The following is a 14486-nucleotide window of genomic DNA, read 5'->3' as shown; positions in this document are numbered from 1 at the left end:
CAGAATTCCCGTCAAATCCATGTGTGTTGTATGATGAAGTCTGGGGAGAGTCAACAGTATTAGAAAACTGTATCTGGTACTATTCCACCATTTCACACAACTGTGTGTGTAAATATATATATATATATAAAAAATTACACACATGTATATAAATGTTCATATTCTGGCAAATAAAAAGGCTTCTTTGCATACTGCTGGCCTTAAGCCACAGAAAACCTTTTCGAAAATGCAAAAAAAAAATAAAATTATGGTAATTCATTAACTTTATAATTATTTTCAGCATTCCATTTGCTGCATCTTTATTTGCAATTTTAATCTGGTTTAGTACCAAGGGAAAAATATCTTCCATTAAAAAGGACAAAAAAAATATCTGAGGGACCAAATTCTGTGTTTGATTATGACTCCTGAGCTTTCTATATTTGCCTGCAGTAAAAGCAGTTTGGAACTATTCTAGAATATTTTGTTGTGTCTGCAATGATGCCAAAAATCTATGTCTCTTAGTTGAACAGTTCTGTGGTGGATGGCAAAGGGCCAACTCAGTGCTGTGAAAGGACAAGAATGGAACAAAATATCTGCCGTTTAGTGTGAAGAGATTTTTTGTTTGTTTGTTTGTTTGTGTGGCCACAGTATTGATACACTAAATGTGGCATTCCCTCCCTGCCCAGAGATGAGATACCATTGCACTTTTCAGATGAAGTCTCTGTATTTCAGTAAAAGGATAACTATTTCCTGCACTAATCATCCAGATTTGTATTATCACACTTGTTAACTTTTAAAAATATTTTTTAATGAGTGTGCCAAAAATTAGGAATTTAGTTGCTTCAAATCCCTGTCAGTGAAAGAAATCAAGCACCTATAGTCAGTTACTCTTATCTTAGGTGAAATCCTGCTCTAGTGATGCCTATTGCTCTCCAATGGTTTTACAGGCAAGCAGGGTCCTGCTTTGGCTGTTTCAGCATAGAATCATATAATTTCTTTGGTTGGAAAGACCTATAAGACCATCAAGTGCAACTGTTAGCCTAGAACACTGCCAAGTCTGCCACTAACCCATGTCCCTCAGCATCACATCTACATGTTTTCTAAACACCTCCAGGTGTGGTGACTCCACCACTTTCCTGGGCAAACTGTGCCTGACAACGCTTTCAGTGAAGAAAATTTGTATTTTGTATTAAATTAGGTATGTGGAGATGGGCAAGACAGTCTTTGGAGAACTGTTGTTATTCTGGACTGAAAGTAAGTAGATGTGAAGTCTTATCTCATTTCCCTATTTTTTCCTTAGTTTGCCCATTCAAGGAACATGTGAGCTCATCAGCTGGAAAGGCTACAGTTCTCTATATGTAAGAGAGATTGACTAAAGTGTACTGTCAGCTGGTCCATTCCTACAAAACTCATACCACTGAAACAGCTGGCTCTCATGAATGGCCAGAACTGACAGGGTATACTACCTAAAAAGTACATTCACCAGCATCACTGGGAGTACATTACACACTCATTCCCTTACCCTGTGGACAGCCTAAATAGGTCTACCTGGAACTGCTCTAAGTGACTGAGCATGCAGATCCTTGAATGCTCTGGGATAACAGATCTCCAGCCTCTTGCTCCAGTCCTATGGCCACTGGCCTTAAGTTGCGCCTTGGAGTGGTACCAGGATGGCCTTTTTGATCACATATTTTGATGATGTCTGCAGAAAATATCACATCATTAATGCCGTGTAACTGCAAAACATATCAATTAAAGTACTATGTGCCTGTTAGGTTGTTTTGACTAAACCTTGGCATTTCTGTAGTGATGATGTAGCTGCCAGAGAGGCTTAGGAAGTAAACAAATCCCTTATACCCAGAAGTCTCCCACAATCTGCTCCAAATTGTAACTGGCAAATTTCAGTAGGTTTAGAATGGGACTCAGGTAAGTATTTTAAATTAATAAGTGCATATATTGGCAGAATTTCTAAATGGAAGACATTAGATTGACTAGGAATAACAGGTTGCTTTCCCCAAACCAGGAAAGACACATACTTTTGGTTGATATTATGAAAGGACTATATCTATTTTGGTACAGCTCAGGACATAGGGGAAGGACACAAGATAATTCCAATATCTGCCTTGAGGAGATGTTTAATTTGGGTGCCCAAACCATAAGCAGCCTTAATTTTTTACAGCAAGGTTTTCACGCAGATATACTGAGAGGCCTCTAAGCAGCCTGGAGTCTAAAATCTGCTACAAGAAGACAATTCCATTACCAATATTTTCCTAATTTTTACACTAGTTTACCATGGTAATGGAACCAGGTTGGTACCATTAGCTCTTACACAAGTAAAAAAGTAATGAAGAGTCATAATGTGTAAAGACTGAAAATTCTTCCTGGTCCCAGACTGGGAAAATCAAGGGAAGAATGAAAAGCAGCAGAAAACAATTTGTTGCATGGATGACTTACTAAAGTTTCATACTCATGAAAACTTGCCTTTCTTATTGCTTTTCTTCCTGTGTGGTCAGGACAAAAAAAGTAGTACTGTCCAGCTACCACAGCAAGGAATGCCAGGAAGAAATTCAACATTCAAAAATAGTAGTATTTTGTAAGTTATGTAAAAATGTAGGGATATTTTATAGCTTTACATTTCTTTTCTGGATAGTTACAGGCCAAAGTTTTATTTGATATGAAAGATCTAAGATACACTTCAGTTAATGAAACAATGCCAGCACCTAATGAAACAAGACCATCTTATTCCAGTAGAAAATGTCATGTGTCTTTTACTGCCATAACAACAAAATTAAAGGGAAAGCAATAGACTTTCTATAATATGTACAAGCCATTCTTAGTCATTCAGATGGCTCAATATTTAGCCCATGAACCACCCTGATCATCTCACTGAACATTTATTCTGCAGTAGTCTGATTTCTTGCAGGGTGGTGTTCTCCCCCAGCTACTCCTTTTGCAATTTAAAGACCTGACTTTACGCATTACAGGTTTGAAATAGTGTCTTTTGAGGATGGGGGGAGAGCAGGAGGGATTGGATAGCTGCCCAATTTCATATGATAAAAGTGAAATTCTCTTCTGTCTGCAGGACAATCCCCAGGGAGCAACGTATGAAACCCAAACTTAAATAAAATCATATCCTGTTTGCAAACATCATATTCCCTTTGCTTCTCAGTAATCTGGACCCATAAACCCCAGCACAGCTTGAAAGCCCATTCCTCATCTAAACAAATGCCATAAGCCCCTTTATACTTTTATAACCATGTCAGAAAATAATATTGACTGCCAATAGTGATGTGATTGGAGTTGCCTCCTCTGAGCCATAAAAGAAGCAGTCTGTTATCAATTTCTCTAAATGCATCAAGGGAATTATGGGTCGGTTCAGTTCCAAGTTATAAATGACAATTCAAAAGCCACAGAAGTGTTTGAAGCTGAGAGCCGATGATGACATTATCATAAAAGCCTGCTCTTCTTTGCTTTTGTGGGTTTTTTTGCCTATCAACTAGACAAAAAAATATGGCTGAGAAATGACTTCAAGATTTCTTCACACAGCAGCAGGTCAAACAGGCAGGAAAACAATCACTATTTTTAGTGACAGACTGAGGCAGGGGGATGAAACTAACTCCCATTAAAAGTAGATTTCTGCTTCTCTTATTGTCGTTTTCACAGCACAACAGAAGGGGAAGAATTGGAATAGATGGATGCATTGAACAAATGTTCAGTTGTAGCTCTAGTGGCTGTTTACAGATGAAAAATTGTGGAATGGTCAAATAATCCACAGAACCAAAATCTAATTTGTGATTATTCTTCCCATTTGGCCACTTCACCTGCAATCTACCCACCTCTCCTGGAAGACTCTTCACATTCCAAACCTCTGACCAGCTGCAAGAAACCATCTCTTGTTATTAAAACTGCTGGCTGTAGAGCTGCTAGTTTCCCTCCAACACAAAGAATTTCATCCCCCCGGTATTAGAATTCCTTAGCAACATTCAGTTCTGGAACAGTGTTAAGCTCAAAAAAAGAATAAAAAAGCATTCTTGCATTCTCCCATACTTCAGTGGATGTTATTCTGCTGACCCTCAATAGTCCTCTGATAAAAAATTGACCATCCTTGAAAGAAAACGTCCTACAGGCAAATTTAGGTAGTCAGATTTAAACGACTTTTTTTTCTTCTCTGTCTCAGACCTGTTCAGTTTGGCTGTCAGTATGAAACAGCTTTCTAGTCGTAGATAAGAGAGCTAATTATTACACAGTTTCTTATAAAACAGTAAAAAGTGTTGCTTGCTTTCTTCTGAAAACCTAACAGATACCAAGTCAGATTTGCTGGTGATCCTGACATAAGCTGTCCTTATCACTACTTGAAAGTAAATTCATATGAATGAAAAATATTTACAAAATCAGCAAACAGCAGCTTTACGTGTGTTTTCCACTAATACAAAAGATTTAGGGCCATGATGGAACAGGATCAGAAAATATCAGTTATGAACACTGCCTCTTGAAATTCTGGAAAAAACTTTATTTGACTGCAACTGTACGTAATGTCCAAAGAAGCGGATTTCTGATCTTGGCTGCAGTTTATTGAGAACAGAAATAATAACATAAATCAATAATATTGCAGAATTCAGGGTCATAGGGGTTCATCAGACCTTTGTGAACAATGAAAGCCATCCCAAGCCTGTGCCAATACAGTCCTTAGAGTCCATCAGCAGATATGTTTTTAATGCCTGTGAAGTCCTAGGTTCCAGTCCTTGCTCCAAGTGCAGTTTCCAATTTTTCCAGTGATTCTTTCAAGTGAAATAAATAAGCTGTTTGTGGGGCAGGGACTCAAATTATTTATAAGTGTTAAATTGGTAGATCACAGACTTAGATACATGGGCTTTATCCTACTTATGCTCTGTCTTACTGATCCAGTGCTGTTTCCAATAGTGGCACAGCATCAGTGCATTGTGTGAGGGTCCCCAACCAGAAACAATCTATGATCTCCTCAGTGGTAACAACATCCGCTAAGAGGTGGAGGCTCTGATATTAAATCCAGCCTGGTAGTGGAGAGAAATGAGCCTAGATTTCCCATCCCCTGTGAGAGTAGTCTAACCACTAATCTATTTAATAATGGAAGAGCTGCATAATAACAGTCAGAAAGGTCCCCATATGGTTAGAAGACAATAGGATCAAAAGAGCTCTGAAAACTATCATTCAAGAGGCAGCCATAAAGTCTCCTGCAAAATGGAACAGTTTTGTGTTTCTTTTCCTTAATACTTTCTCACTGTATTATTTGGTAAACAAGTAATCAATCAATCAAGAAAGAAAATAAATGAGAACAAAAATTGGAAAAAAAAAAATAATTGTTCCCTTCCTCCTTAAATCTTTGTATGAACCACTCTTACTGTTTTACATTGATTGCTGCTTTATGACACTCAATTAAGTTGATAGCTTCTAAGTAGCAATGAGGCTTCTTTCTTTCCACCAGAATTTTTGAAAGCAAACTTAAGAATTGCTTTCTACACAGTTTGAAGCAGCTCCCTTTCCCAGAGCTCATCTTAACCAATAGACAGCTAAATATCACAGCTCCTAATCTGATTATTTACCTTGAAAAAAGGTCATAACCTATTCCTTTAAAAGAGCCCCACAGCAAGCCTGACAATAATAATATGTAGAAAGGCAAACCAACTAGAAAAAAAAATAAATAAAAGATCCGTTTCTATAACATGTTCTTTAAAGTCCGGTTTCCACTATTTTAAATAAGAAATGAAGCAAACAGACTAAAAAAATTGTAGGTAATTCTAAGTGCTTAAAAATGTATTTATGCTGAGCATTTCTGAACTCTGTTAACTTTAGAATGGACAACATATTTTCATTACTAGGAGGATTTCAAAACACGTCTATTCATTATTTTTTTTTAAATCACAATAACATTTCATAGGAAAATATTATGCTTTAATTTTACAAGCATACCACAGTCCTATTTACTTTCCAAAGCTCCCAGAAAGATTTGTCAAGAAATTTTAAATCAACTTATCTTTACCCAGAAATCTGAACAACATCCTTTCTCAACTTTATTGATCTCTTGTTCAATTTCCTCTAAACTTCTTAATAACTGCAACAACAGGGTGACAAAATAGCATTTTTGAATGCAGCAATGTGTGCATATATGCTTGTGGGTGTGCATATGTGCACAAAGTAGTGCACAAAAGTGCACGTGGACATACATGTCTACCTCTTAATTTGTAATTTTAGCTGATCCACATACAGAAATGACCCCCAGCTTTCAAAATCAACAAGTTGCCAGTCACCAAGCTCCAAATTTTAGCAAGAATCCTTAGCAATCTAAGTCCACAGTAGAGGAGCTGAAATGATTACCACTTCCTGAATCTTTGTTCCTTAACTCACAGTTCAGAAATCTTTAAAAATTACTGAATACTGAAATCAGAAATGGAATTTTTCTTTTTTATGTGTTAAATCCTAAGAAAATTAGTATTTCTTCAGTTAGGTATCCTATAATAAAAAGTCTCACTATAAACAAGACTAGTATGATAGAAAAAAAAAACTTTAGATGGTGGCATTGGAAGTTGACCGCCAGAGATTGTGGCTTTATTCTTTCATACTCAGAAACAGTGAATGGGAACTAAAATATATATGCTTCAGCCAGCCAGCCCATCAGTATAACAATATTACTTTGATAGTGCTGACATCAGGAAATAATGTACCCAGCTGGATGAAAAGTGTAGAATACTTTTGCATGAAAAACCTCAGTGTGTGAAAAATTATTTCTTCCTGGTATTATCCTCAATAGAATTTAATAGGAGCATGATACCAACATCAGTGGAAACTCTCCTTTCTACATGTTGTTCAATAATTTAGATTAATTCTTTTAGCTAGTGTTGCAACAGTTTTTTGTCAGCAGATTTTTGTCTACTGTGTCCTAATGCTCACAAGCATGTATTTCAGAATGAATCTATTTCTAAACAGGATATTAAAATGCTCAAGTAATTTATTAGTTTAACAACACCCAAGTTATTATCTAGAAGTTATTGAGCATTTGTCATGCTGAATGTTAGCTTTGGTAACTTTTTTGTCCTTTAGAGAAATAGGAAGCTAGCTATATTTATTTTTCAACAGTACACAAAGCAGCTTCTCCAAAGCTAATTCTGTTATAACAATTGCACCTGTGCTGCTTTCCTCATAAATAGAGCTCATGTAAAAAAACACAAAGTGGGACAACTAAGAAATGTACACATTATCACAAAAGGTATTCTAATCTAAGTGTTCCATATGCGTATTGCAGTGTACTGTCTTCCGTGTCTTTGAAAACACAGAATGAAAATGGCTTGGGTTTCATCTATACATTTTTTATCAGCTTCTGAAGACTTTGAACTGATAATGCAACAGTGCTCAAGAGTTCATGAATGAATACATGTGTTGCGTGCTGTCCCTCTTGCAATAAAACCAAACTTCTACTTACCCCAAGTCCCCCACAAGGCAACAAGGAAAAGAGTTTTTGAGACACGTTTCCTATATATTAAAAAAAACAAAACAACAAACAAACAATTAGCATCATTTATCAAAAATACATTTAAATACTGGAACAGTAATCATTCTTTACAGTAATTCACATTTCAGTATCACATAATGAAAATGCCACATATGAAAATTAAAAATATTAGCAGCACTTAGAAAGCGTATCAGCCACAGAGCATTTAAGATAGTCTTTTGTAATAGTGACGAAACTTAAGACTGGTAAGCAGCAGTTTCAAAGGAGTGTAACGATCGAATCTCCACAGAAAGTCACTCTGAACAAGGGCAGCTAGTCATCCCGATATCTGTAACTGATAAGCAGTCATCTCAGCAGCTTCTACAGCCAGTGGAGTGAGATAGGCACCTTGGCCCAGCCTAGATGACTGATGGGATGAATTATACTTGAGAAGTGCCTGGTTTTTTTCACTGACAACAGAGGAAACCTCGTTAAGCTTACGTGAAACTGATGACTAATTTCTTAACTTGATCTCTCAAAAGAGTATCTCCTTTGAAAATCACAGTCTTAGTCTTCCTATCTGTGCAAAAATGCCGCTACCTTCATTTACATACTATCAATGAATACGCTAATACTTTTAAAACATAAAATGAAACATTACTTGTTTCAGTATTACTCTGTAAATACATTCTACTAAAGGGAACAAAAACCTAATAGGCTTTAGAATCTGATTTCTAGCTTGATCTGCTCTATACATTAGATACTGTTATAAACTTTATCTTAATATTTATACTCACTTTTAAATCATTCATGTTTTCTTGTTTTGTACCACTAAACTCACGTTTGTCTTGATAAGGACAATATGAAAACCGGGTAAGGATCTCAGGATTTGATGCAGTTCCTGTCCCAGTATGAAATCTGATCCTAAGGCAGCTGTGGAAGGAGAACATAAGCTTTTCCCCTGCCATATCACAGAACTGGCTTTGTAACTTTGCCATCTGGAGGAAACGTTAGATAGTGAATCACTCGAGTTACCTAGAGGAGCCACCCATTGTTATGGAAGGGGCCAATGCTGCAGTTACTCATGTTTAGCAGGTGCCAATGAAATGCATAAAGACAATTATAAGCCATCATCTTTGAAGTACAAGAGACCAGACTAAAAGGTCTGTGAAGAAGAAAGTGCTTTACACTTCGAATAAAACCCAAGATACATTTTGAACTGACTAGAGGCCTTTGATCAGTTTGCACAGTGCGCGAGAGAAGCCAAACAAAACCTCCTGTGGAGCTACCAGGGGAAATGCAGGTGCAGCAGCTATGCAGAGTATTTCATACTGTGAGTCCTAATGGTCCCAGACATGCAAGGAAATGTTGACTGCAGGAGCTTTTTAGAGTGGAGATACAGAGGGAGCTGGCAAATCTCTTGGTAAGGCAGATCCAAGGACCAATGTGAACAGCAATTTTTCAATTTTTACTGTGGGGAAGACCAAAAAATCTTGGACAGATAAGTAAAAAAAATTAGTGCTGGTAAAGTGCCAGCAGGCATTAATGGAAACATAACTTGTAATTTGAGATAAAAGAAGGCATTTTTAGAATATTGAATGACTAGACCTTTTTTCTTAAATTCTGTTTCAGAGTGGGATATAAGAGAGAACAGATTAATTCTCATTTATCTACCTACAGCCAGGCACATTGTGCATGGTAAACACTATTAAAAACAACAAACATAAAGTAAAAACAGAAAAGCAGATGGTGAAGAAGGACACTAAAATCAATCAACAGATAGCACTAAAACTGGGAGAAACAAGCATGAATCCACTTCAATATAACAAGAAACTTGCCAGGATATTCACTTTTTATCAAATTATATTAAAAAACAAAAAACAACAACAAAAAAAAAAACCAACAAAGAACCAGATAACAGATTTTGCAGAACAAGAAAGGCATTGAGATTTCATTAAAAGAACAGTGGGGAAAAAATCTGCTTACAAAGAGAGGGACCATCACTTAGCTAGCCTTACAAAATGAAAAGAGCTCAGAAAACTCTACATCATAAATGAATCAGTAGCAAAAAGTAAACCCTGAAAAGAATTGAGGTGAGAATTTCCCATGAAGTTTGGAGTTCATGCCCCAGCAGAACTTGCTAGGCAGAAGTTATTTTTCAATAACACCCTTCCACAACCAAAGATACATCCAGGATAATAACTGAAAAGATAATGAGATACTTCAAGTAAGACAGAAGAAAAATTGTAACTAATCATATACTCTTTGACAGAGTTTGCAGTCAACAGCAAATTGCTTGTGAAAAAAGATCTTCTAGAGAAGATACAGCACAGGTATTTACTGATAGAGCTACAAAACAATATCCAAGATTTTTATTCTAAATTTTCAATCCACAGAGGCCATAGGTAGCCAAATAAGATGCTGAGTCATCCATCAGTAACTGAGGTCAGGGCCCATACAAAAGTCAAGGAAGTTGCTTCGGAGATTGACAATTGGGGTCTAAGAGTCTGATGAGGAAAAGTGATGGGCAGAAAGTCTTTCAAAGACAAAAATAAACTATAAAGTATGTTCTCTTGTGAAAAGGCACAGTTTGAGGAATATTATTTTTTTCAGGATCAGCCCTCCAGAATTAAGCCAATTCTGTTTAGTGATAATTTTTTCACTAATTTGAAATTGCAGTTGCACCTTTTAGTTGTACCCTAAATACTGCCCCACTCTCAGGGGTGTCATAACGGTATATTTCTCAGTTTGAAAAAGTTGTAACCACTGGAAACTTGCTTTTTAGAAACACTTTCTTAGTTATGAGGGGAAAAAACAAACATATTTGTAAGATCTGTTTGAGAATTGCTCTGCCCTTGAGCTTTTTCAAAGAGGCATGAAAGGTTGTATTCTGTCAGGTGAAACCATAACGTGATGTGACACAGTCTGCATCTTAGTTTCTTTCATGTCACGACACTGTAATGCAACATAACATGTTGCTCAACATGCCACACTGAAACGTGATCAGTCAAAAGCCTAAACTTCACACTAGTGTAGAAACTGAAGTGATCACATCGATCATTTGCAATAGCTGCACCTGTAGGCCGTGATGCAAGGAAAACAACACCAAGCGTTCAAGCCACTTTATACTCTGAAAATATTAAGAACATGTGAATGAGAGCTGTATGTATAATTCACACTGATTTAAGTTGTTTTCAGCCATTTTGCCTTGTGGTCTTCCTGAAAAGGAGCACTGAAATAAGCATTTATTGACAAGTAACACATTTATACTCCTAGTTGTACTTAAACTTCATTCCTTCAAGTGTTTCTTTTCTGTTTGAAAGATACAGAAGATGCTTGTTAGCAAAAAAAGAAAAAGAGCTTCAGACAAAGCAGGTGTCGTCTTCTGAAGAGGGACAAGGAAGAGACACTTGTAGAGCACAAGTGGAGAACAAATGGTGCCCCTGTCTTTTTAGGTGGATAGAGGAGTAAGGAAAGGACTGGTTAGATCCTCCTTTTTATTAGGATGCAAAGTCATAATTTGATGGGAAAATGTACATAGAAAAAGAAGCACTTTCATTGAAATATAGATGCTTTATGAAACAATGTTGTTATTGATGAAATTTGTATGGGAAACATCATTTAGATTTTTCTCCATTGCTTAATGTAATTTTGAATTTCTATACTATAAAAAGATGTTATTTTTAATGTTAGGATTGGTTAGGTTCAATCTCACTGAAATGCAGACAATGAAAGGTGGAACGTTTTTGAAAAACGTAAGAGATAATTAAATCCCTTTATAGAAGAGTCTGGAACCCGGAATGATTTGAGCTTCCAGTCTAGAAACAGGCACATGAAAAATCATCTGGAAAGGGTGTTTCATTGACTATTGTCTGGTTAAAAGGCCATGTGAAATGCAGCAAGAAAACATCCTAGAAACAGAGACAGAAAAAGGCATTAAGGCAAAGATACACTCAGAATATATGCTAGGAGTGTGATCTTGATATAAACTCAGAGAGTAAATGTTTTGGACTAAGTGTCAAATAAAAAAGGCAGAGTTCTGTGTAAAGAACTGCAGGCAAAGAAATACTTTTCTGAGATTGGGTAAACAAAACTTTATGTGTTCTCTCTCTAAAAGGAGAAATACAGAAATGATACCTAGGTCCATTCTTTTTTTACGTCGTAGCTGCAACTACACACTGCATCCTGTATTGTGGTCAACCACTGAGATCCAAAATGGGAACAATATTTCATATCAATGTATATTAAAGAATGTGAAAACTAAAATAAAATTCATAAAACCCAACAAATTTGATATGAAAGTTCAATTCTGTCAAAATGGAACATTTTACAATGTTGGTGAACTAAAATAAAAATGTTTCCAAATTTTATTTTTGCAGGAATTTAGAGCTTTTTTGTGTGTGTGGAAACACTTAAAAAATAAAATAAAAAAGTGGGAACTTCTAACCTTGGAAAATCATGCTCCTGAGAATCTAGAATATTGTAAGTGCGTCTGGTTTGATGTTGCCTTGGCAAAGAAGATGTATAAACTTAGATAACACTGTGATCAAGACATTTTTCTTATCTGCTCTTCTGACTCACTGAAGCTGGTCTGCCTTACAGAAGAAACTTCAAGTGTTGGATTCCAAAGCAAAATAATTGCCATATGTTATTAAAACAGTGACAGAAATTTCTTTTGATGGCTACTATTGCTTTTGTTTGGGTTATGTTTCATTAAATTTAGGAAAAGCTCCACATCTTAGAATAAGTATAAAAATAGCTGAGAATTAGTGTGTTGCATCCAGTGTACTGGAATATAAAGGAAGGGATTTCACTTACAGATTATTTCCAAAATGCACTACTTTTTTGTGTGTTTTCTTCCACATTCTCTGTAGCAGGTCTGACAAGTGGATCTGCTTCATGTTGTATTCATGGCAGAACTTAATTTAACACTACTTTTCTATTATAAAAAGGACACTCTGAACATTGACTGCTCATGAGAATATTTGACGTGAAAATCCTGTCAGATTTCTGCTATTCTGCACATCCGTAGGTCTGTTCAATATTTTAATGTGGCTTCCCCCCTGTTACTCAGAAAGATATCATACCCTGAAGAATGGGAAGCCATTACAATGAAGTTCATTTATTAGCAAGATTTAGGCATGGTACCTGTACTCAGTGTGGCTGAAATAATTGAAATAAAGCAAATAAGAACAGCAAACAAGCAATTCTGACAAGCAAGTGTATCTTAAGCTCCCATTTTCAAATCAAAGAATACAAGGAGGTCAAAGATCAAGCGTGTTCAAAATTGCCATTTTCCTCCAATGCAGAATAAATTACAGTAAAGGGTTAACACTTCAGTGATTTTTTTTAAGTGAACGAGGAGAAAGTTCTATCGCTGCTTTCCAGCCTGTGCATTTTGCTCATCTATATTTGTCTTCCATTGTAACATTCTCCTTCCACATAGCAATGCTTTTGGAAAAAGTGGATTTTTGTCACACTGCTTGCCAAGTATTTTAAACTGACACCAGCTATGACTAATGACAGTGCTGGAATGTGCTGTTCTCAGTAGAATAGAGGCCTGTACAGACCTAGGAGTTTCCTGGGGTCCAGCTTCTGTCTGTTCAGGGGGCTGGTGCCATACAGCAGTGAATGATGTTCAGAGTGAACCAGCTGTATTTCCTCCAGACTGGCTTTTCGACCTCGAATTCGCTGAAAGAAAACAGCAGAGGCCTACAATATTCCACTGACAATATTTAGGGAGAAAAGAAAAAAAAAAGTAAAGGTCCGAAATAACATTTAGTATGATTAATAATGGGTTGAAATTGCGTCATGCAGGAATGTGACACTGATTTGTTTATTAAAGTAACGCTCTATGAAAAACAAATGCGTGTGTGGTTTATCACAAATGCTTCACTTAAGTCTTAGCAGAGTTAACTTAATACACAGTTTCACATACAAGAAAAAAGAAAAATTCTACCTCCCTCCTACATTGTATTAGGACATAAAAACCCAAATGTCAAATATTTCTAAAGTAAGAAATCTGGCTAGAAAAGCCAGATTCTAGTTTGAAGAGCAAAAGCTTATTCACACCTGTAAACTGTGTTCTGAATGAGGATTAATGTTTTTCACACCATTACTAGTACTTGTGATTTATGCTGCTAGGAAGAACAAGATCACAGTGAGGAGAGCCAGGAAGAAGAAAATTAAATTTTAAATACTTTAAAAGAATACATAGCTGTCTTTTAATATTTCTAATATATGTTTGATATCCCAGGATTATTTCTGCTGTTACACATGCTGACTCATTTGCTTCCTTACATTTTTTAAGTGGAGTTTGCCTCCTTAACTGTTTCTCCACTTGAATAAATGTTAAAAAATCTGGATTGAAATGTAATCAATTTAGGAAGGAAGGAAGATAGGAAAGAAGGAAGAAAAGATAAAGCTAACATTTTCTTATTCATCAGATCTGTTTCTTGTATGTATTTTGAGTTACAGCTTGTCATAGAAGTATTTATTTCTCTGCTTGTGCCAGTGCTGCACAGCCATTGCAGGCACAGCAGCACAAAGCAGATTTGGTTCAGGTTTGGTCATAATAAACAGCTCTGTCAACAAAGTTCTGGTCCCAAGATCATCTTTCCTGATAATTCTGGATAATGTGGAGAGAAAACAGCCTATTTTAAGATCCTGGGCTCTATTTGCAAAGCTGGTCCTTCTCAACACCTCCTGAAACTTAGACTGTGGATCTATCTGACTGTCAAGGTCTACAGAAAAACAGATAAAAAATAATTTAAACAGACCATGCTATTTTTAATAGACTGATTAACCTTTTACAGAAATGCTACTCAATTCTAGTTTTCTTAAAGGTTAAGTTGTAATTCTGTTTATCACCTACTCATAGATATCAGAAAGCACCAACCTGTTCACTAGGAGAAGAAAACAATATTATAAATATTAAAGAGAATGTGCACTGGGGAAGAAAGGAGCTACCTAGGAGCAGTATATTGAGTTAATCAGTGACGATTTTTTTCTGACTAGTCTGAAAATGTCCTAAGAGTTAGACCTA

General features: G+C 36.3%; 1 protein-coding gene across 3 annotated transcripts in view; it reads right to left on the bottom strand.

Moving 5' to 3' along the window:
• The window catches only part of HDAC9 (histone deacetylase 9), a 279706-nt gene that overhangs the window by 119309 nt on the left and 145911 nt on the right, over positions 1–14486 (bottom strand). For all 3 annotated transcript variants that reach the window (XM_009994950.1, XM_009994952.1, XM_009994951.1), the window contains exons 14-15: positions 13012–13132; positions 7433–7482 (exon numbers count right to left, since the gene is read on the bottom strand). In XM_009994950.1, coding sequence (XP_009993252.1) covers positions 7433–7482; positions 13012–13132 — 171 coding nt within the window. The remainder of the gene's footprint in view (positions 1–7432; positions 7483–13011; positions 13133–14486) is intronic.

The sequence above is a fragment of the Chaetura pelagica genome, unplaced genomic scaffold (assembly GCF_000747805.2).
Source record: "Chaetura pelagica isolate M959 unplaced genomic scaffold, ChaPel_1.0 scaffold12, whole genome shotgun sequence".
Lineage (NCBI taxonomy): Eukaryota > Metazoa > Chordata > Aves > Apodiformes > Apodidae > Chaetura > Chaetura pelagica.
Note: the sequence above shows the minus strand (reverse complement) of the source record. Positions and strands in the feature narration are given on the sequence as shown.